This window comes from Python bivittatus, unplaced genomic scaffold, assembly GCF_059951505.1.
Source record: "Python bivittatus isolate LINGU-HERP-01145 unplaced genomic scaffold, Pbiv_v1 ctg000610_np1212, whole genome shotgun sequence".
Taxonomy (NCBI): Eukaryota; Metazoa; Chordata; class Lepidosauria; order Squamata; family Pythonidae; genus Python; species Python bivittatus.
The window spans coordinates 54,667,798-54,690,998 of NW_028277088.1; the positions used below are offsets into that span (position 1 = coordinate 54,667,798).

Sequence of the window (23,201 nt, forward strand, 5' to 3'; positions counted from 1 at the left end):
TTTATACTTGCAAAAGAGTCTGACCACCAACTAATTTCAGCTTTGGATTTTGATCTCCCTAATATGTGGATATAGATGAGAATGTGCTAACATCTGTGTGAGCTCAGTGGAATGATCCATTATATTGAATTTCAGGCTTGGATGATTTGCACTGGAAGGTTCCTTCAAGGCAATCTGATTTATGGAATGAACAAACTCTTGCTGCTGTTTTCTAGCTCCTTCTCCCTATATATCTTTCAGGTTGGCTGTCTGAAAAAGCATTTCCTTGTCAATCTGTATACGCAACCAGGAAATTCTTCATGAGTTGTACCATTTCAAGCTATGGGTGTTTGGTACAATCTTCATTTTCTGGTGCTCTTAGTCCTTGCAAGAATTGCTTACAAGTATACAGTTTTCACACTTTGTCTCTCAGGCTCCAGTGGCTTCTCTGTGCATGGGGAAGGGATAAGGCTTAGGGGGACAAATGATGAAAGTAGCTGTGTCCCAAAATTAACATCAGTTCTAAAAAAGATTAATTTTTACGGTCATGAACTTAAAAAACCTATCTGCCTCTTCTAAGATATTTGGCATACCTTGTTTGCTTAACAGTTGAAGTTGTTTGTAAATTTCATTCAATTACAGTGAAAAATGAAAAAGTTACTTCCATCTGCATTTTCCCCATTTTAGATTACAGGAGAATGGAGCCCTTTATTCTAAATTTTGTTTCGCATCTGATCTTAAATTCAATCTGGTTCTTTCCAGAGTTCTGAATTTGGATCCAGACTGAATTGCTTGAATTTCACAAAGGCTTAGAATTAAGCAAAGTTCTTGATGCTATTTTGATGCATTTCTTATAATTAAATGAGTATGTAGAATAGTATCTGTTAATCTTTATTGTCTTGCAAAATGTTACTGTACAGTACTGGTATTATACTGTGGAACAGAAATTATAATGTCAGAGTTTATTTTTTATAAATCTTCATATATTTTCTCTGTGTTGTATGTAGGAGTAACAAGATGGACTGTTGCTCAGTAGGTTTTAAATGTAATGCTTAATATTCAGATATTGGCAGGGAAGATAAGAATGTGTGTGTGTGTGTGTGTATTAAAAAAGGGTAAGATCAAATATGTATATGGTCCAAGATTCTGAACATTTAGTAGTCAGCAAATTTCCAGTAGGAAGCCCCAAATGGGATATTATAAGCAGGAAACATTGCATTCCCTAATTAATTGCTGAAAAAATATTGACCTATTCATGATATAGCCAGTTTTTCAACTAGCTACTATAACTATCATTAATAGCAGGACAAAGAGTCTCTCTGCTCAATATTTTGGATTTCATTCTATAGACTTCAGCCTACTCCATTTTGCGAGTCCCTCATCTTCTGGGTAGGATTTTTAGGGGTATGAAGGGGCTGTTGTTGGGAAGTAGGACAGACAGGCTTGTTTTTCCATGTATCTTGATTCCAATCCATAGTAGAAATGTTACTTTTGTTATTAGGAACATCTGTTACTCTGTCCAACCCAAACAATTTTAAACAGCCTGTTTAATCTCTTTAATCCTAAATAAAGAAATCTCTGATGGAACTTTTGGTCTCCAGAGGATTTACTGAATTTTGGGATTGAGTGTGCAGACTCTGACACAGCCCTTGCTTTTGTGAAAGGTTTGATAATTTTCTTATCTATAAAAAATTACCAAACTGACACTTATTCATTTATTTTAAAACTTGTGTACTACCCAATATAGTAAAAAAAAAAATAAATCTAAGCATGGATGACTGAGAATCTTCATAAACATATATCCAAACAGTAAAACAAACTAGGGCCTAAACAAGGCCAACCCTTGGTCACCTTCTGGAAATGATTGCATGATCCCTCATTTCTGTTTCCCTGCAGGATTTAAGTAGTTTTTGGGAGATTTTTAGAAAAAACATCTTATCAGATCTCTTCAGGAACTAACTGCATATATTATCTGACCAGAATTTCTTACAATTAATAACAGGAAGCCTCTTTGATGAAGTGCAAAGTGTAGTTTTGAGCTTTGTAGCCAGATAAACATTGCACCCTGCAAGGTATCTGTATTAGTAAACTTATCCATGGAAACTTCCTGGATAACTTTGGGACAGTCATTCACTCTCAGCCCAACCTCTAACTGGATTACTGTTATGGGGAAAAAGTAAAGAGAGATCTTGACATAAGCTATTTTAAGCTCTTGCAGGAAAGGTGTGGTATAGATCTAATAAATAAATGGGACATTCAGTGCAAGTGAAGACACCTTTGAGTGAAGGCTGAATGATATTGCTTTTAGCAAACCTTCCTCCAGGGAAGAATATTATTTATTCACATGGAAGAAATAAAAATTATACCCCTTAATACTCTCTTAGGCATAAGCCAAACCTGTCTGCTGCTGATGGTAATCATCTCATTTTCTTGATGCAGCAGATATATTTGTATATCATCAACAACTTTCATTTTGTCCCAAGATTACACATGTTTACTATGTTATGTAAAATTTAATAGGAACCTTGACAAGCTAAACCTGCCCCCACCTCCATAACTTCACTGGTTTAATTGCTTTTTAATGGAACCAAAAGCTGCACTAAAAGATGCGAGATAACAAGAAGCTTGCTCAACTTTTGCTTTGCCGATGCCGAGTGATGCCTGTTCTACCTGCAGATGAATACCTGCAGACATCTGTTGAAATTGCTCAGATGCCACTATATGCAACTCAGGACAGCAGGGAGAGGAAGCAGTGTTTGCTCATGCTTCCTGTATGACTGTTTTCTTGAAATGGCCAAAGCAGCTTCCAGAAACAGAATGTATTGTGTGGATTCCAGATAGTTTAATTTCTGATGAAACCAACAGTGAAAAACATTGGTCAGACAGTAAAACATGTACTCTGTAAATATCCACTGATGAAAATGTTTGAAGCTTATCTATTTTAATGAATGCTACAGTGCTTTGGAGAGTGCAGATGTGGGTGCTGTTATTCCCTCCCACTTAATTTGGAAGTGTGGCTTAATTAGGGAGTAAAGAATCAGTCAGCTGTCACTGACATGCCAGGCAACTCTGACAAGGGATGTTGAGGATAATTTGGTCAAGCTTTAAAGTGATTATAATTTGACAGTTACTAAGAAGATGTCATTAAATGACTATAAAGTTGCTTGGTTCTTATTCACAGTAGCCCTTTTCGGTGTGATTAAATTAAAATAATAAATGACATATGATTATCTGTATGGAAGTTGGAAAGTTATGTTCAATTTAAGGAGAGAGGGAGTGTGTTTTAACAGTTACCACAACTTAATTGCAATTGAATTTTGCCTGATGTGAAACATTTAAAAGTTCTTGCATAAATAACATTTCTGAGAAATCTCAGAGAAGTTATCTGTGAAGAGAGCAAAGTTGATAAACTACAAGAGGAATGATGGTAATGAAATCTACTTGGGATGACATCTAAAGGCCAGCTTATAAAGAAATGTGCTAAAATTCTTGTATCTTACTCCTCTCTCAAAGAATCCTTTCTTATGTGCTACTTTTATTTAATAGATGCATGTGACTATATGAAGTTTTGATTAATTGATTAATTATGTGCCATCAGGTCGTTTTCTATTCTTAGCAACCACATACATAGATTTTCTCCATCATGACTATCCCTAATCTGGTCTTTCAGTTCTTCCAGTGGTGCGCTGATTGCCACTTATACTGAGTCCATCCACCTTGCTGCTGGTTGTCCTCTTCTTCTCTTTCCTTTCACCTTTCCCAGCATTAGAGCCTTCTCCAGAGAGTTAGGTCTTCTCATCATGTATCTGAAGTACATATGAAGTTAGGTTACCGTAAACATAATTTCCTATAAAGGAAATTTGGCAAAGCTCTTTAAAATTATTCACTGAGGGAGGGAAAAAAAAGCTCCCATGATCTTGAAAATGGCTGTTAAACTTCTGTGTTATGTGCACATTTCACGTGGAAACTTTAAAGTGTATGCATAAGTTCATAGCTTGTAAATATGACTTAGGGTGAGACCAAAATATATATTTTCAATTTACAAATAGCTTTATCCAATGGAGCATTTGCTAGAACAGGAACAGGGATAAAGCTCTAACTGCTGCCATTCTTCTTTCCCAGAATGCTAGGATTCTTCTCAGAGGTACCAGAACTCCATTCCTGTCATCATGGCAGTTTGTAGGAATTTACAGAAACAAACAAAATAGATTGTCATTCTCACAGTATTTCCCCTTTTCTCTCAGAGCATGCAATGTTTCATACCACTTGCGTTGCTTCAGAATTTATCTGAAATACCATTTGCTTCAGTTATGCACTGAAAATGGGGACAAAGATGCCAAGTTCTAATGAATGTACAATTAAATATATCTCAATAAGGAATTACTTTCCAAGAAAACCATATTAGATACTTACAGTATCTTCTTTCTTTTACTTCTGTAGGGGCTGGAGGCTGGTGTCCATCAGAAAGTAACCATTACCAGTGGCTACAAGTGGATTTTGGCAATAGGAAACAGATCAGCTCAATTGCTACTCAAGGCAGATATAGTAGCTCTGACTGGGTAACCCAGTACCGGGTGCTTTACAGTGATACAGGGAGAAATTGGAAGCCATATCACCAAGATGGAAATGTTTGGGTAAGTTACTTGCTATGCATACATTTATACAATTTCTCTCTTGAAATTCCCTGAACTATATCCAGGTTGACCTGTTTTATTTCTACACAATAGCACGCTATTTCTTTTTCTGATTCCATGAATAGAATGTGTGTGATGGCTGATTATTCAATAGCACTTTATTCAAAGTGATAATGACCATGTTGTTAATGTGCAATGGAGGTACATATGGGGTTCATTCAAATGTATGAAAAAGGACTTAGTTTTTAAAAATAGGCAAGTAAGTGGAGACATAATGGAAGTTTATTAAATGACTCACAGAATAGAGAACACAAATAAAAATAAGTTGTTTTCCCCGTTTCATATGAGGTAGGTCATCCAATAAAATTGTTTGGTAGAAAATAATCATAGAGTTGACAAACCTTATGCACTAAGGTGATTTGGACTTTGATGTGCAAAGTGATACAGAGTCAACTCATCCTGATTGCTGGAACAATGCACTTTGAGGTTTGTTCAAAGTGGAAAAGTGAGGTTCACATTTTGACACCTCTAACAGATAGCATTGAAGAGGGCTATTTTCCTTTAATAGAAATGGCTTTGGTGCATGCATTCCCAGAAAACTCTCAAATACCAATGAAGTGACCAATTCAGCAGGTCTAGAACTGAAGTATTGCATTGCTGAGCTGTATCAGAAGGGCTCTTTATTTAAACCTCCAAGTGACATTTGCAAAGGCCAACTTTAGGCTTTTTAATTTGGGGGGGAGCCCATATCTCAAGTGAAACCATGATATAATTATATACAGTATAGAGAAGGTAGAGAAAGCTTGTCCTTAGTTATACTATTCAGTCCTACATTATACTGTAGGACTATAAAGTCATCTAATTAAAATGGTTGCCAGGACCTTCTGTCAGCCCTTCATCAGACCAGACCAGGAAACCAAAGTTATGAATATTAATATTTTACCCCAAGTTGTAATTTAAGAGAAATGTAGTGAAAAAAAAAAAAAGCTTTACAGATGGTACATAAGTTTATCAATAATTGGAAAAATATATAACAAATATAACAAAACATGTTAGAAATGTAACAATAAAGAAAGAACATTTTATCACATGTTGTTATCTAAAACAACTCAGAAGTACTGGGAAGAAGTACACAGTTCTATTCAAAAAATCCTAAAATTAAATTTGAATTGAGACCTCAAATATTCTTACTAGGAATTGTTCTAGAATCTATAAACAAGAAATGGTACAATTTATTAAGATACATGTTGATGGCCACAAGGACAAATTTAGCACAACATTGGGAAAGAGATAAGTTGCCCATGATACCAGATTGGGAAACCAAACTTGGAGAACACACAGCAATAGTAAAACTAATCATATGGATTCACAACAGAAGGTTAACTAAATTCTAGCAAAAATGACTCCCTTATATATCATATATTATACAATAAGGCAAATCCAGATATTTAGAGTATGGTTTCTAAGGGAGAAAAAACAGACAAAAGGAGTTAAATAGAAATCAGAAATAATTCCAGATGCTTACAAATCTATTGATTGCAACTATCAGTTGGGGACAATGGGAGGGAAGAGTATAACTTTTAATCAGGTAGTTTCCTAATAATGTTTTTATTGATTTTTATCTTTTCTTTACTTTTTTCTTTCTTCTCTTGTATATCAATATTCTTTTTCTTCTTCCCGTCCTTCTTTTTCTTTTTCTTCTCCGTGTGTGTGTGTGTGTGTGTGTGTGTGTGTGAACTTGGTATAAGATGAAATATTCAGCCAGCCTAACAATCTCCAGTTGCTCCTTCTTTAGGCCCTTCAAATGTGTTTGGACTGCAATTACCTAATGGCCAGCAAGCATGATCTCTAGCTGAGAATATTGTGAGATGTAGTCCCATTACATTGAAGAGTACCAGGGTGGGGAAGGCTGCTGCATTCATTCTGTGAACATGAACACACGTTTGAAAAGATGTGACTAATTTTTTTTTTTTTTTACTATCCAAAGCCAATGTTGAGAGTTAGTATGATTTCAGCCTGCTTAAATATAATTTTTCAGTGCCGAAATCCTTAATTCTCTCTGTGACCCTGCTTGCAGAAATCAAATAAATTAAGTAAATTGAGCTAATATATGCAGGTAGGCTTATTTCTCATAATTTGTATAGAGTGTGGCATTCAGCTTTCCTTGGCACAGTATTTTGGGACCATTATTTTTAAATTACAAAATATGTATTCAGTCCAGTATCAGGTTTTATAGAGCTCTTGCTCTTTGCTCCTTCTTTACATAAGCACAGTGATTGCTTGGCACTAGCTTGACTCAGTTTAAATGAGAAAATAGAAAAAACAAGAAACTCAAAATGCAGCATTCAGCAATATTCTCAGTAAAGCAGTTTAATATCAAATGACACAGCCAGAAGACAACATCTGAGGAATAGAGGAAATGAATAATGAAAGAACAGCAGTCTGGGAGCATGTTTGGAGAGAAAAACTCAGAGAATACTTTTTCCTCCTCTTGTGACCTTTGTCTCCAGTGAGCACAATCATCACAGAAGGCAATAGTGTACAACACAATTGGATATGTTTATTGAATCACAGCTTGAATATGGTTGGCCCTTTAGTACTTTTCTCAATTTCAGCACAACTAATTAGAGGTACATGTTGCTGGCCAACACAATTTTCCTAACAAATGTAAGCAGAGAGATTATAATCAGATAGTTGCCATAACTTGTCTTGTAGCTCCTTGCTTCCAGGAAGAGTTCCAAGTGCAGAACAGAGAGTGAAAGAAAGTAACAGACTAACACTTCTTTACATTCCTTGAACACAGATATGACTGTCAACTTCTTTTGACTTTTACTTTAAGATTTGGATTCTGACCAGCTAGATTTCATCAATGATGTCATGGAATACTATTATAATTCAGAAAGGGATTAAGATAGGAATCCAGCTGTCCTTGGGTAGTTCTTGGTCATGGGAGTTTATGTCCTGCTTCTTGTTACTTTATCCATCAATAATACTTTGATCTTCTCCTGGTTTCATGGCATGTCAGTGTTTCAGTTCATCCTGGCATACTTTGCATTCTCCATGCACCTGTGTCTTCAACTGGACTGTATGTACACTAGTAGACTCGAATATTCTTATGATTCATAAAGCCCAATATCATTCAAGATTACTTGTGAAAGTTATTTGCTGGGCATGTCTCAGAGAAGTAACATTCCATTCAAATATAGAGTGGTTCAGCCCTTAATGGCTTGGGACTGGGTTGTATATGTATATGATGGGTTGCTTCTACTCATCATATACATTCTAGCAAGAGGGGAATGTTCCAGATCCTGTTGGCTAAGGAGTGTTGGCTGGCAGGGCCCAGAGGGAAAGCCTTTTCTGCTCTGGGACATGATCCCTCTGGAGATCAGATCTGCCCTGATCTTGGTGGCCTTCCATAAGGCCTTGAAAACTTTGTTTTGTGCCCCAGCCAGGGAACCTAGGTGTGTGTCAGAGCCCATCTCCTGGCTGTGTTAATGGTTGTTTTATTATTCCACTTATGATTAAATAAATAACCCTTGGTTCCCATACATTCAAAGTACCCTTTGAACAGTACAGGCAGTAAGAAGAAGGAAGAATACATGTTAAAAAGAATGTAATTTAAACAAAAACTTCTGAGAGGACAAACTATGACAACATAAAATGTTCAAATTACCCTCTTCTACATGCATTAGAAAAAGAGATCAAACATCAGTAGAAATAGGAAGAAGTCTTTCAAGGTGAATTTAGATAAAGCCTTCTGTTTCTGTAAAGTAGAATTTATATCTTTTCCCCTTGGGCCATGTTTCCTTGGATTTGAAGTAACATTAGTGAACCTCCTTTTATATACACCACTGGTTTCCATTTATACTTTTTCAAAGGTTGAGAGAATTATACTTCATCAAACTTTGTTTCAAAATATTGAAAAGGACATAAAATACTCTTACAGTATAGGGATACCCCGTCCTAAAGGGGAATGAACCTACAATCCACACACGTGCATATTTTTCACCCTTCCTATTGATTAGAACCCCTCATAATTTGATGTGCTAATCCTTATATCTGAATGTCCCTTTTATTTTTTTTCTCCAAATGATGCACTTTTAATATAAATGTCAGATTTTTTTTTTTTTTGTACAGAAGCAACGTATCACCACCATTGTCACTCCATTAGATTGACATAAGTGCAATATTTGTGTGTGTGTGTGCATGCTTTTTTGTCAGTTTTTTGACTCCTGGTAACTGCCTGGACTAGTCCCTGCAGTTTTCTTGGCAAGGGTTTTTTTGGGAGTGGTTTGCCATTGGCTCCTTCCTAAGGCTGAGAGAGAGCAAGTGACTCAAGGTCACTCAGCTGGCTTTGTGCCTAAGGCGGGACTAGAACTCATGGTCTCCCAGTTTCTAGCCTGATGCCTTAACAACTAAACCAAACTGGCTCTCTAAGTGCAGTATACATGTTGTTAAAATCTCTGTTTTAATTAGAAGCAAAATGTAATTGTTTTAATTGTAGTTTTATCATTTATTTTGAATAGGTTTCATTATTTGGGCATTGCATGCCAGTATTAGCTCATTCAGAGTTTCCCAATCTTCTCACTTTTAGAAGTGCTAGATTATAGTTCCCATATTCCTGGCTGCATGGCCCCCCAAGTCCAAATTGTTTAATGGTACCAGGCTGGAGAAGGCTGATACATGCTAAAACAGATCCTTTTAACAGGGTTAACAAGTCAAGGCTAAATTAGTACTAATATATGAACATTGCTTTAATTTAAATATGTTTATTCCCATGGACCTTCCATTTGGATGAAAGATAATGTGATTGAGGAGATGGAACAAAACATATAACTTTCACATCAACACAATTACATAGTGTGACATTGCATTGCCTCCTAAAATAAATGAGACTACCAGAAAAGGTTAATCCTGATTATTGCTACTATTAGCAAATAAAAAAAAAAAACATTAATTCAGTACAGACATAAATTGGAAAGAAACTATAATTTAATTTGTTCCATCAAGGGTATTCACAGACTGAGTTAATATTAGTTGTATCTGAAAAATCCCATATGGCCTAAAACCAGAGAAACAGTAGTGTTGTCCTTACACATATTATCCTACGTCCATTTCCTGCAGTCATATCCATAAAATATAATCAATTTACAAAATGCTACTATTACTATTACTAGTAGAAATATTAGAAAGAACCTGTTACACATTTACCGCTGCAGTTCCTGGTATTGGAAAAACAACTCTGATACGGTGTCTTGCCATACTCATGAATCTGCATATTGGCCAGTTCAGAGCCTTGCCCGAAAAAAAAAGGAACACTTTAGTAGTGATTTTATCTTTAGCACATGTCAGTTTTTTAGCATCTTAGTTCAATATCCCTCATTATATTCACATACATTCCATGCTACGGCTTTTGTACTCCTCAGCTAACCAGATTTAAGCCAATTAAATAGCCAGGAACTTTTCAGAGGTTTTCTTTCATTCTTCAGGTTCATGTTCTTGATTCCTTTATCCTGTTTCATTGTGAGCTCAGCCTGAGTCCTTGAATCCTATATCCTCTTTCTTCTGTACTAATGATCAATACATATTTTTTACACTACCATTCAACATATGTCACTGCTGATTGGTCTTTAGCTGAACTGCTTTCCAATTGGTGCAGGTTGGTGAGGGTTGGTCTCTGATTGCTTCTTTGTGCCTGATTGGCCTTTAAGCCAAGCTGGTTTCCAATCAGAAGTAAGAACACCTGCTATAAATACAGGACCCTAGTCAATCCCTGCTCAGTTCCCTGTAGTCTGTATAGCAGACCACTTTGCTGCTGAAAATGCCAACCATAGTTGCCAGCAAAATATCAGGAAATCTGTTCTCTAGATTACGATCACTAAATCCTGAAGCCCAACACTGCCCAACAGGTACTGGCCATGAAACCCTACACCAGTATACAGATTCAATATTTCTTTTCAGGACTACTGTCCAGGCGAATGTGTGAGTGTATGAATTGGCCCACTGAAGTAGGAGAATTATTTATACAATTTGTGCTTTGCACTGAATTCCTGGTGCTTTTTATAATAAGAAACTCTGGGGGAAAAATGAAGTTGCTTACCTAAAAAATACTTACCTTCAGAAACAATATCTTTTATTTAAACATGATCAGAATCAGATTCCAAAAGTGTATTTTTACAGGATCTACCTTTTTATGATTCTTGAAAAATATATATTGATTTCACTGATTAAAGTAGCAACGACTAAGGCTTAAAAATAATGTATCCTAACATTAGTTCTTTGCTTTAGTTAAGTCAGCTAAATTAGATTATAGACATGGCCAGTAGCTGCCAGCATCAGTACATTTTATAAAACATTATTTGTGGAGAATTCTGTTTTGTCTCATTTTAAGAAACTTTCAGGGCACTGTGTTTCAGGAGGCATATTTCTCACAGAACTAAAAAAAATCAAGTTACATAAACTATGTGGATAGTTCTTCAATTAAATGTACATAATGCTGAAAAGGTATTTTAAATAACATAATATTCTCCACCTATCTAGGTTTTGTTTCTAGATTTTCATATTTGTCACAAGATGTTCATGTTTGTTACATTGAAACATTAGTCTTAATTTGGGAAATAGTGGAATGAGTTCACATAGTAAGGTGCTTCAAAGGAGATTCTTTAAAAAAGAAAACAGAAAGCCTATTACTGGCTCACAAAGTGTATGCCTTAATTTCAGTATTTTCTTGAGAACTAACACATGAAAGCAAATGTAAAAAAATAGTAAAGAATGCTTGCCTTGCTGAATTTGTTACTGGGTTGATTATGACTTCTTGGCATCATTTTCTTCCACTGTCTTACTTTTGTTTGTCCTCCCACCTATTTAAGTTAGGGTTGTTAATGATATAATCAGAAAAAAAAAGCCAAGGGACAAAAGAGCACCAAACTGGATTGTAATAACTCAAATGTGATTGAAAAGAAATAGAAGACATTCTTCAACATTTGTGAAAATGAACATGGAGCTAGTTTATTTTAGAAGGTCATTTGTCTCACTTTCAGTCTTCTCATGGTTAAATCACCTCTATTGGCCAGTTCAAATAATCAGTGGTGTACAGATAATGGGAATTGTACCAAGTCCAGAACACATATTTCAAACTGTAGCCCTGGTACTCATCAAAATCTTCCTCCATTTTAAAGGAAATACTGATGTAAGGTGCTCTGAACAAACAGCTCCCCAATATACAATATGCTAAGAGACAACTGTAATGTGAGATCATGTCCTTATCTGAATGGATGTTTAAAACTGACACAGTAAAACAAAAGTGACAAACTTAAAATCAGTCCTAATGATTAACTTATAACCCCAGTCCCCACACATGTACAGCATGTGAACATCTGGCCAATGATAAAAGAAAAATATATTGTTATAGAGGGAATATTTTATGAGCAAGCTTGACATACTGAGGGATCTTATGTATGTACCATTAGATTCCAGAGATGTTTACAGACAAGTATGCTTTGGAGATATGGAAATGTGCGCCAATGAACTTTTTTTCAAATAGTGTGTAGATTCTGCAGCTCATATTTTGCTCTTTATACCCCCTAGAATGGGAATCTTAAATGCCAAATCTTTCCCCAGATTATAGTGTATACTCAGATACTATAGTGATTAGATTTACACATGACTTTCATTATAGCAAAAGGTCAGTGTTTGATCGGAATTCACTCATATGTCATGCTTCATCTTTTAATGTCAGATGATATTGATGTAATGAGGAAGGCAGCAAAAGAAGAACACCATCACAAATGGATGTTTGTGATCTTTTAGGGGGGTGCTAAGAATGAAAATATTTAATGGATGGAAATTTGATAGCTGATGAGCTTGCAGTCTTCAGTATTTTTTCTTTGTTTTAATTTAAGAAATAAACATGGATATATATGCCCTGCTTTGTGCTGCATTGTAGCCACTATAAGCATCTCATTAAGGATTAGAACTGTGAAAGTTAAAGACAAAATTAAAATTAAAAACTAGACTATATCTATTTTCTATGATAAAAATAGAGAAAACTGCATTCAGAGAAGTTGTAATTAAAAATTTGAACCAAGCCTTTCTAATTCAACTTCTTTTTATCTGCTTAATTAAGATATATGATTATTCACAATTATATGCTTGAATAGCCTGAAATACAGTTTTTTAAATGAAACATTTGGGATATTGTAACTACTGATTGATTTTTTCCCATTATTTCTTCATTAAATATTTGCATAATTCCAAAAAGAGTAGGGTACATTTAATGATAATCAACTGATACAGTGACATCTATCAGCACAATGAATTTCTCTTCACTCTCCATTCTCTGTACATTCACAAAATTTGCTAGACAAGTTAGAAGTCCACCCAGAATCAGATTCACAGATGTGCAGAGGGAACATGAAAAGTCACAAGTTTTGTTGCACGAATGGAAACAACAGTGGCCTATAAAATATGGACTGTAATTCAATGGATGCTTTTCATTCCAATTGAACTCATTCAGGCTTATAGTAGTCACAACTACATTTTCATATTGATTTCAGAGAAACATACATGTGCTAACAGATTAAACTATATCCAACATTTATGAATTTACATAAATTCATTACATTATTTGCCAGAGATATGTTCTTGTTTCTGGTATCTAGGATGAAATATCATCCTGTGTTAAAAGAACCATATGGATTTTTATGGCGTATCCATGGTTGACAATTGACTTTTCAGTTTTTCAATTTTTATTGATTACAGCCTTTAGCCAGCGAAGAGTTGAATTTGTAATCAAATTTCATAATTTGAAAATAGCACATTGAATTCTAAATCCTTTGCAGTTTTGTTAAATTACTTGTTTAACAGTCACCTAATATAAAAGCTTGCAAGTCAGGAATAAGCAACATGGTGCCCTCTAGAAGTTTCCAGCTACAATTTCCATCAGCTTAGCCAGCCTAGGTAATGATTAGGAATTAGAGTTATAATTCAAAATACTTGGGAAGGACCAGTTTAACCTTACCTGTCATATGCTTTCCAATATGAATATGAAATAATGTTGCATATCATCTGTTACAGATGATAAATATCACTGATGCTGTATTATATGTATTCAAAGATTAAATTCAGTTTCTTGCTGGTTGTCAAATACTAATTAATACTGTCAGCAGTACAATTGTTCACCATATTTAATTATAATTGAAATTCAATGGTGATACAGGATGGAAGAAGTTAGAAGTCAAAAGAAAGTTGATGAAATAGACAAACTGACTTGATAGCTGATTATTGCTCTTTAGCTGTACTGGGTCATATCTATGTTTCCTTATTTCAGTATGTTTGCAGAGCAGGCATGGTGGTATATTTTTCTTTATTTTCTTAAAGCATCCTTTAGCATGCAAACTCATGTGCCTCCATATAATAAGTTTTGATTTCTAAATAATGAAGAGTAACAAACATTGGCTTACTATTTTCTTTTTTGCACTTCTGGAGCTTTCCTCTGCTCTCCCCATTGCAGTGCCAAAATTTGTGTGTGGTTTATACTTTTCCAGAAAAATAAAATGGATGCATTAACATTTCCCCAAGTAATTGAACAAATAATTAGAAGCAGAAAGAAAAAAAAAAATGTCCTCACCTGTTCTGGTAAAATGTTCACATTACTGCTATGCCCTCAGTCTCATTTGTTCCCATACATCTGTCTGCCTGTCTGTCTATCAGGGTGGCCCTGGCCGTAAATCCTGTTCTAAATGAATAACCTAATTTCTTAACATGAAGGATTAATTCCAGATAGCTTCTACTGAAGAAATAAGTATATATGCAGAAAACTGCAGAGTTCAAGGCTTTTACTGACATTATAAAATACAAAGGGATGAAGCTTGGCTCAGCCCAGTTTTGGTCAAAACATAAAGGGAGTTTATTGATGAATACAGTTTCTTGTATCTGCTGGCTGTTGCCACGAGACACACTCTGAAGTGAATGGAGCCAGGACAAAGCCTCAGATTGATTTGATTTATGTTAAAGTAACTAAATCCAGTAAAGTTATTTTCCCCTTTAAACATATTAAAATTCAACAGCAATTTCTGGAAGTTTCTAGGAACTACATCTAAAGCTTTGGTGGAGTCATCAGTTGTACATCTGCTGCCACAGACATACATGAGACTGTACCGCATACCATATTAATTCTGCCTAGACTTTGTAGACTTTCAATTACAAGTGAGATGAGACTTTCACAAATAAGCATGCCTTGTTGGTTATATTATAACATCATATAGTTTGGGTAGTATATATGAATTGACCTGGTGTGTATGTTTCACTATGCATAATGCTTATTGCAAGGTTTTCTAACCTTTTATTCCTTTGATTTTATATATTAAAAGCTCTGCATATGTAATTTGGATGCAATTATAGTTTCCAGCTACTGAAATCTGAAATTGTATAAATTAATGATACTGAAAAAGCAAGTTATTTCATTTTTATGCAAACTGGACTTTTTACAAAAAATTAGACTCTGCCCAGAAAATATACTATCATTCATTAAAGTGGACTTTCATGGATACCAGTGGATTCTGCAACAAAAACAGTGCAATGTCTTCTAAACAGGATTATTCCCAATTCTACCAACCATGATAATTTAGGACAATCTATTCCATACCTCATCTCTGTGTTCTTTTTCATGCTTGTGTTTTTCAGAAATAAAAAATCAGGTCTCCCTCTTGCCCCCTCCCAAATGCTGATGCCTTAGAGAAATCAAAATGAGGTCTTATTTTAACTTTGACCATTTCAGCATTCACTTGGGTGTTTACTTTAGGGGCAGTAATAGGGTCTATTCTGTTTTATGTGAGTAAAGCTAGGGAAGGATTAGCTGGGAAATATTGGGCTTCCCTAGGAGGACACAATATTTATAAACGTATGCATCCAACATTTATTACTTTGAACTATCATTTTTTTTAAGAATGCAGAATCCATAATATTATCAAGGAAGAAATTCCCAACTTTTTAAACTGCGGAACAAGAGCTACTAAAGAGTTATAGTTGCTAACAGCAATGAAAAATATCACATAATAGGAGATTAAAAAAAAAAGTTTAAATGAGTTTGGACCAGAACATAGGAATTGGTTTAGACTTTTTGGATATATTATAATATCAGCATTTTTAAATGGGCAGTGGATAGCAAAGTTTGAGGACCTTGATGAAATTAAGTCAACAATGAACAAGAGCGAGCTGTACAGGAAAAGGGGGAAAAGTCAAAGGATGAGCCCTCTTATCAAGGGGGGAAAAAACCCCAGCTTGGACTACTTCAGCATATTTTCTTCATGTCACAAGAGAACTATAAGAATGTGCTGATATTGAGTAATTCTTTAACAGAGTTTATTCCTTACAATGTCCAACACGCCAGATGCTAAAAAAAACCCTGTTAGAATTGTCTTGTTAGTAGGATGAATACAGGAGAATGGAGAATGTCTGATATGTCACAATAATTCTTAACAGGAAATATTTAAGACAGTAGCTTTTCTTGATACTGGAAATACTGCAGTTGTACAGGGATCAGTGACAAACAATATGCAAATAGAAGCAGCCAATTGGCTATAACTAAATTACAGATGGTATAGCATGTTTTAAATTGAACCACATTGGTATGCAGTTGAGATGCTCATTCTTTTGAATAAACACACATATTTGGAAGGGGAGGACACTTTTTGCTGCTTGTATAAAAAACAAACATGATAATGGAAGAAGCTAACTAGAATTGTTGTCCTTCGTATATTAACTGAGAAATTTACTTCTGAGTAGGTATGGTTATTACCTACTCTATTAGGGGGTGTGTAGCTGAGGTGAGATAGAGATTTCCTATCTCATATTTCCATGCATCTCTAAATATTGTCTCCTATAGTGAATGATAATCCATAGTCTAATTCAGAGAAGGAAGCTAATGTTATAGTGCACTGTTTATTGCTATATGTTTGGAACTTTGATAACTTTCCAGGGCAGTCACTACTAGGCACAACCTTTGTTGATATATTGTCATGGAAACGAAATACTTAACCAATTGCTTCTTGGGACAGAATCTACTTGGAAAGAGTAGAAGACCTTAGAAGAAAAAAGAACAGATCTTTTTCTTCTTTGATGATAGTGTATATAGGTAGCTCAGGGTATGTTACACTGTTACAGTTTTCCAGTCTTGGTTTTGGGGTTACAGATGGGGTTACTTTGCTAGGTAACACCATCAGTGCAGGAGTTTTGGGGACAAATTTTTGGTTCCTAAGGATTGTATATCTTTCTGTTTTGCCTGCTTTGTGGGTTCTTAGATGGTATAGTCCTATGGAAGATGTTGCTTTGCAATAACTGATGTCTTGTTACTTGATCTAGTGGGACAAGCAGAGACAATGGGAGAAAGGTGGTCCCATGGATAGCCTGGCCCTATGCCATGTAGGGCTTTATAGGTGATAACTAGTACCTTGAATTGCACCCAGAAGCTTACTGGGAAGCAGTGCAGTTCACAGAACAGCACTGTTACATATGTGTAATTTAAAAATGCCCCAAACTGCCCATGCTGCTGCATTCTGGACCACATGCAGCTTCAAAGGCAGCCCTATGTACAGTAATCCAAATGGAACTGACTAAGGCATGAGTCACCATGTGAAAGATCTCCTGGGCACAACTGGCATACAAGACAAACTTGTGCAAAGGCCATGGCTGCCACCTGCTCTTAGAGCAGAAGCAGAGAGTCCAGGAACAGCCTCAAATTACACACCAATTCTACAGAGAAGTGCACCCTCATACAGAGTTAAAGCTGAAGCCTGTTCTCCCCTGTTCAGACCTTCACAGTCGCAAGGCCCTGGGGAAGTGGCTTCATGTAGATGTAGAGTGGAGAAAGGGTAGAGACCTGAGGCAGCAACTCTGACTGGAATCAGGCCTGAAGAAAGGAGGGAACCACTGTAATACGGTGTCTTCCACTCCCAATCCCCTAAACTGGCCCTGAAAGATAACATGATTAATGGTTTTGAAAGTCAGTGAGAGATAAAGGAGGCCCAGGATGGATGCACTTACCCTCATCCCAAGCCTGCCAGAGTCATCAACAAGCATGATCAGTGCTGTCTCAGTATTGCAACCAGGCCTGAATCCAGACTAAAAAGGGTCCAGGTAATTCATTTCTTCCTAGACCTTCTGGAGGTATAAGCCAACCATCTTCTCAGAGTGGAGAAAAATGGTCTAGATCTGTTGGGTCCAGCAATGGTCTCTTAAGGATGTGGTGGACAGCCTCCTTTTTCAAAGCAAACAGAATCACCCCCTCCCACAGAGAAGCATTCACCACCACACAAACCCAACTACTTGTCACCTCTCAGGAACTTTAATCAACAAGGAAGGGCAGGGATCTATGACACAGATGGTCAAGCACATAGCTCCAAGGACTTTGTCTACTTCATCAGAACTCTTCCTAGATGATGGGGCCTCAGGCAACTCCACAGAACTTGGACTCCAACTTTGAACAAATTTAAGTGTACCATCAGATAGTATGCTAGAAGATGCCAACAGATCCCTCCAGACAATCCCTACTACCACCATAACACAAACCAATGAACTGGTATATGCTACAGCCACTGTAATCCTGGAAATGCTTGGCTACACCATCAACAAGAACAGCAGTACATACCCTCTCTGGAAAATGAGGTTGGAGGCTAAGATTAAGGCAACTTGAAGAGAAGTCAGTCAGCTGGTGGAACTACAGAAGGGTGTGGAGATTAAGGACAAGACTTGGCTACTGAAAAAATACTTGGGCCTGACTCCTTCTGAAGCCCTAGAGACAAAGTAAACAAAGCCCTAGTAAACAAAGGCTCAAAGCACTGGCTGCAAGGCTAAGGAGATACTGTACACTAGAGAAGCAGAGGCCAAGAAGATAAATGCCCTGTTTGCCAAAGAACCATCCAAAGTGTACTCCCAACTGCAGTGCAACCTCACAGTAACAGCAGAGCCACCAGCAGCAGAAACTGATCAGTATTGGAAGAACATATGGGACACATAACACCAGTGCAAAGTGGCTGCAGGACCTAAAAGCAGACCACAGCAATCTCCCAGAATAGGAACCAGTCACTATCACAATAGCAGACATCCAACAGTGGGTCAAGAACATGAAAAGCTGGACAGCACCTGGCCCGGACATGATCCACACCTACTAGCTAAAGAAACTAACAGCAGTGCATGAACGCCTAGCAGCACAGATGAACCAGCTGCTAGCAGCAGGCTCCCACCCAGACTGGCTAACACAAGGAACAACAGTGCTTATCATGAAAGACCCTCACAAGGGAACAGCATCATCCAACTACTGGCCAATAACCTGCCTCCTCACAACATGGAAAGTCCTATCAGGCATCATAGCTGCCAAGCTACAAGACCATATGGGCCAGTAGTGTATGAGCTCAGAAGGGCATTGGGAGCAACACCAGGGGCTCAAAACACCAGTTGCTCATAGATAGAGCAGTCGTCCGAGACTCAAGGTCTAGGCAGACCAATCTCAGCACATCCTGGACTGACTATAGGAAAGCCTATGACTCAGTGCCACACACATGGATATATGAATGCCTGGCACTATATGAAGTCAACAGGACACTAAGGACCTTCCTCAAGAACTCAATGGGACTGTGGAAGACTACACTGGAAGTCAACTCAAGACAGCTCGCACAAGTGGCCATCAAGTGTGGCATATACCAAGGTGATGCACTGTCCCCACTGCTGTTCTGCATAGGCTTAAACCTCCTCAGCCAAATAATCACAAGGACTGGATATGGGTACAAGTTCAAGAGTGGAATCACCATCAGCCACCACCTCTACATAGATGACATCAAGCTGTACGCTAAGAGTCAACGAGACATTGACTCAGTGATCCACCTGATACAGATCTACAGTGAGATATTTGGACTGGAAAAGTGTGGCTGAATGATAGTAAAGAGAGGGAAGGTAGTTAAGACCGATGGGATGGAACTACCAGTGGGCCACATAGCAGATGTACAGCTACAAATACCTTGGTATCCCACAGTCACATGGGAACCACAATGAGGATGCAAGGAAGACAGCAACTTCCAAATACCACCAAAGGATCAGACAGGTCCTGAAGAGCCAACTCAATGGGAAGAACAAGATCCATGCCATCAACACATATGCTCTACCAGTCATCAGATACCCTACTGGTATAGTGAGCTGGCCAAAGGAGGACATGGAGGCTGCTGATGTGAAGACCTGGAAGCTCCTCACAATGTATGGAGGTTTCCACCCCAAGTCCAACACCCAGAGATTGTACACCAGCCACAAAGAGGGCGGGCGGAACCTGATGAGTGTCAAAGCCACTGTCCTGGATGAAACCCGGAGCATCCAGGAGTACATCACTAAGATGGCACCCAAAGATGAGCTGCTGAGAGAATGCCTGAGGCAGCAGCAGACATGGGAGGAAGTTCAAGTGCAGGAAGTACCATGGCAAGACAAGCCCCTCCATGGGATGTACCATCAACAGATAGCTGAGGTGGCCGACATTGGGAAATCCTATCAGTGGCTGGAAAGGGCTGGACTAAAAGACAGCACTGAGGTACTGATCATAGCAGCACAAGAACAGGCACTAAGCACCACATCCATAGAAGCAGGGGTCTACCACACTAGACAGGACCCAAGGTGCAGATTGTACAAAGAGGCCTCAGAGACAGCCCAACACATAGTGGCAGGGTGTAAGATGCAGGCAGGAACAGCATACATTGAATGGCACAACCAAGTAGCTGGCATTGTGTACAAGAACATCTGCACAGTGTATGGGCTAGAGCCCCCCAAGTCCACATGGGAAATTCCACAAAAGGTCATGAAGAATCACAGGGCTAAGATCCTATGGGACTTCCAGATCCAGACAGACAGGCAGGTACTGGCCAATCAACCAGACATCATGGTAGTAGACAAGGACTAGAAGACAGCAGTAATGATAGATGTATCAGTGCCAAGTGACAGCAACATCAGGAAGAAGGAGTATGAGAAGCTGGAGAAGTACCAGGGCCTCAAGAAGGAACTAGAGAGGATGTGGAAAGTAAAGGCCAAAGTCGTCCCAGTGGTGGTAGGAGCACTTGGACTCCTAAGCTGGGAGAGTGGCTCCAACAGATCCCAGGAACAACATCAGAGGTCTCTGTCCAGAAGAGTGCAGTGCTAGGAACAGCTAAAATACTGCGCAGAATCCTCAGACTCCCAGGCCTCTGGTAGGACCCGAGATCAAGGAAGACACATACCACCCACAGAGGTGAGAGGGGAATCTCTCTCTCTCTCTCTCTTTCTCTCTCTCTCTCTCTCTCCCTCCCCCCCCCCCCTTAATTTTACTGTGAACTCTGTGAAGTCATCATCAGAATGACTTTTGGAAGCTGAGCTCTGTAAAATAAAATTGCAAGTTCATTTTATATGTTACACTGGAGATCTATGGTAGAAACACAAGATTTATTACAGACCTCTTTCTGCCTTAGGATGATTTTTTTCTCCTCAACAAAATTAGAAAAGGTAGAACTAATAAGCAGAAATTGTGAGATGCGATGCCATTCCTTAGGGGTTTCTTTAGCTGCTTGAGTCCATCTGACTGGAACTTTCTGGGTACAATATTGAAACCTCATGTGGCCTTTTGTTCCTAAAGTTTGTGATAAAAACTCTGTTCTGCTGTTTTTAGTTTGAGACCAACTGTAACTCATGGGGCTTATTTGCTAGTAACATATTTTTCTGACCTTTATCTATGCCTTTGGAAGAGCTAATAAACCAAGAACCCTACATGACAGTCAACAGTCCTGCAGTTTGGACAAAACAAAACAAAACAAAACAAAAAAATCAGAAGAATTGGGACCCTAATACTACTTATAGAAATCTATATGGGCATACAGTAATACACTATCTGCTGCTTCTGTTGTCCAGCTTGACTCTAAACTGGCTTAAGAAAGTTCTGTCTGATCTGAGACACTTTGGCAACAGGTTGCAGGACGTTCAGTCCAGACATAAGGCTACCACATTTTCCCATTGCTGTTAAGGTTGTTTCAGTTAAGACTAAGTAGACACAAGTACAGTGTATGTATGTATATATTTATATATTCATAAAAATACATGCATTTTAGTAAGTCACAGCTGTTATCTTTAGTAGCCTCCATTGTCCACTCTTTAGGTGAGCTTTGAAAAGAAGAGAACCCTTAATGGAGAATGTATCTCAAAGGTTAGGGTTTTTTTCAGAAAGGGAATACTGATTCATTAAGAATTTAAGTCTTTATAGTGTGTATCAAGGTTAAGGAATTAGACAGGAGTTGGATAACCAAAAGAGAAAGGGAAAAAGAAAACAGCAATGACTTCTGAGGTTTATCTCAGCAATATGCACACAAAGAAAACAAAGGCAGAAGAAGTAGAACAAAAGCACACCTCAGATCAACCAAATCCTAATTTACATCTAGCTTTCAACTGTCTCTGGATACCTATATTTCTTCCTAGATCTCCAGTCCACTCCTGGCTTGGGGTTCTGCTTACTTGACCTTGAGACAGCCTAGAAATAGATGCTTCCTGTCCTCCCACAAAAGAAAAAGTTCATAAAAGCAAAATGGAGCTGCCCCTCCCCTTCTCTTTTTAAAAGCTCATTCAAGAAGGAAATCTTTCTGCTGCTGATTCAGAGGTTTATTTTTCTAGGCTTTGGTTGTCTCTGCCCGTGACCTAGATTGACAGGTTAGATTTGATTGGCAGATCAAGTTTACAGCTGTTATCTATAGTAGCCTCCACTGCAACTTAAAACTCTACACTGAAAAAAAAAAATCAATTCAAAGATCAATCATCACATTTCCAAATTAAAACCCAGTTCAACAGCACGGTGCCCAAAGATTTTTTGAAGCTTACTGATTGATGGATAACAGATATGTGGCTGCCTTGGCCCTGGTGTCTTTTAGTGGAAAATTCCAGAGTGGGAACAACTTTTGTGTTATCAAGAAAACCCTCTATCATGTGACATAATGTGTGATATAAAAGGAAAAGAAAGAACTGTCTCTCCCAAGGATTTTAATGATAAGCAGGTCTTCCTGCAGTCTTTCAGTTATCCTGGTTCCATACCAGGTAGGGCTTTGAACCAGCATCTTGAGTTGTATTCATTAAAAGACTGATAGTGAAGGACATTCTGTAACATACAAACTGTATGTTCCTTCTCTTTTTTCTTAATGTTCATTGTACTTTAGATACTATGAAATATAGAGAGCTAAATCTGCTGTAAAAAAAAAAAGATACTGTTGTTCTACTGATTTTTGCTAAGTACTGTTTCACATTCATTGCACAAAGGCAAAATTACGTTCACCATAGAGTGTGCAGTCTTGAAGCCAACACAGCTTCCTGAGAATGTGCATTATTTTTTTTTCAGATATACATCTCTTTTTATGCATTATTTACAAAGGCTTTGTATAACTGAGAAACTATTAACAATTACATGGGATGTGCAAAAAATTTCAGAAGAGTACTTTGAATTGATAATGCTTCAGCCAAATCTCCAGATCTGCAAATTGAAGGATTTCCTTCAAAGGAGCAAAATGAATCTGATGGCTCTGAAATATTTTGTAGTGGTTTGAAGTG

At 37.6% G+C, this 23,201-nt stretch overlaps 1 protein-coding gene across 2 annotated transcripts in view; it reads left to right on the top strand.

The window, feature by feature from the left end:
• Positions 1-23,201, top strand: part of CNTNAP2 (contactin associated protein 2) — a 1,202,163-nt gene that overhangs the window by 444,635 nt on the left and 734,327 nt on the right. For both annotated transcript variants that reach the window (XM_088150062.1, XM_088150063.1), the window contains exon 3: positions 4,420-4,613. In XM_088150062.1, coding sequence (XP_088006188.1) covers positions 4,420-4,613 — 194 coding nt within the window. The remainder of the gene's footprint in view (positions 1-4,419; positions 4,614-23,201) is intronic.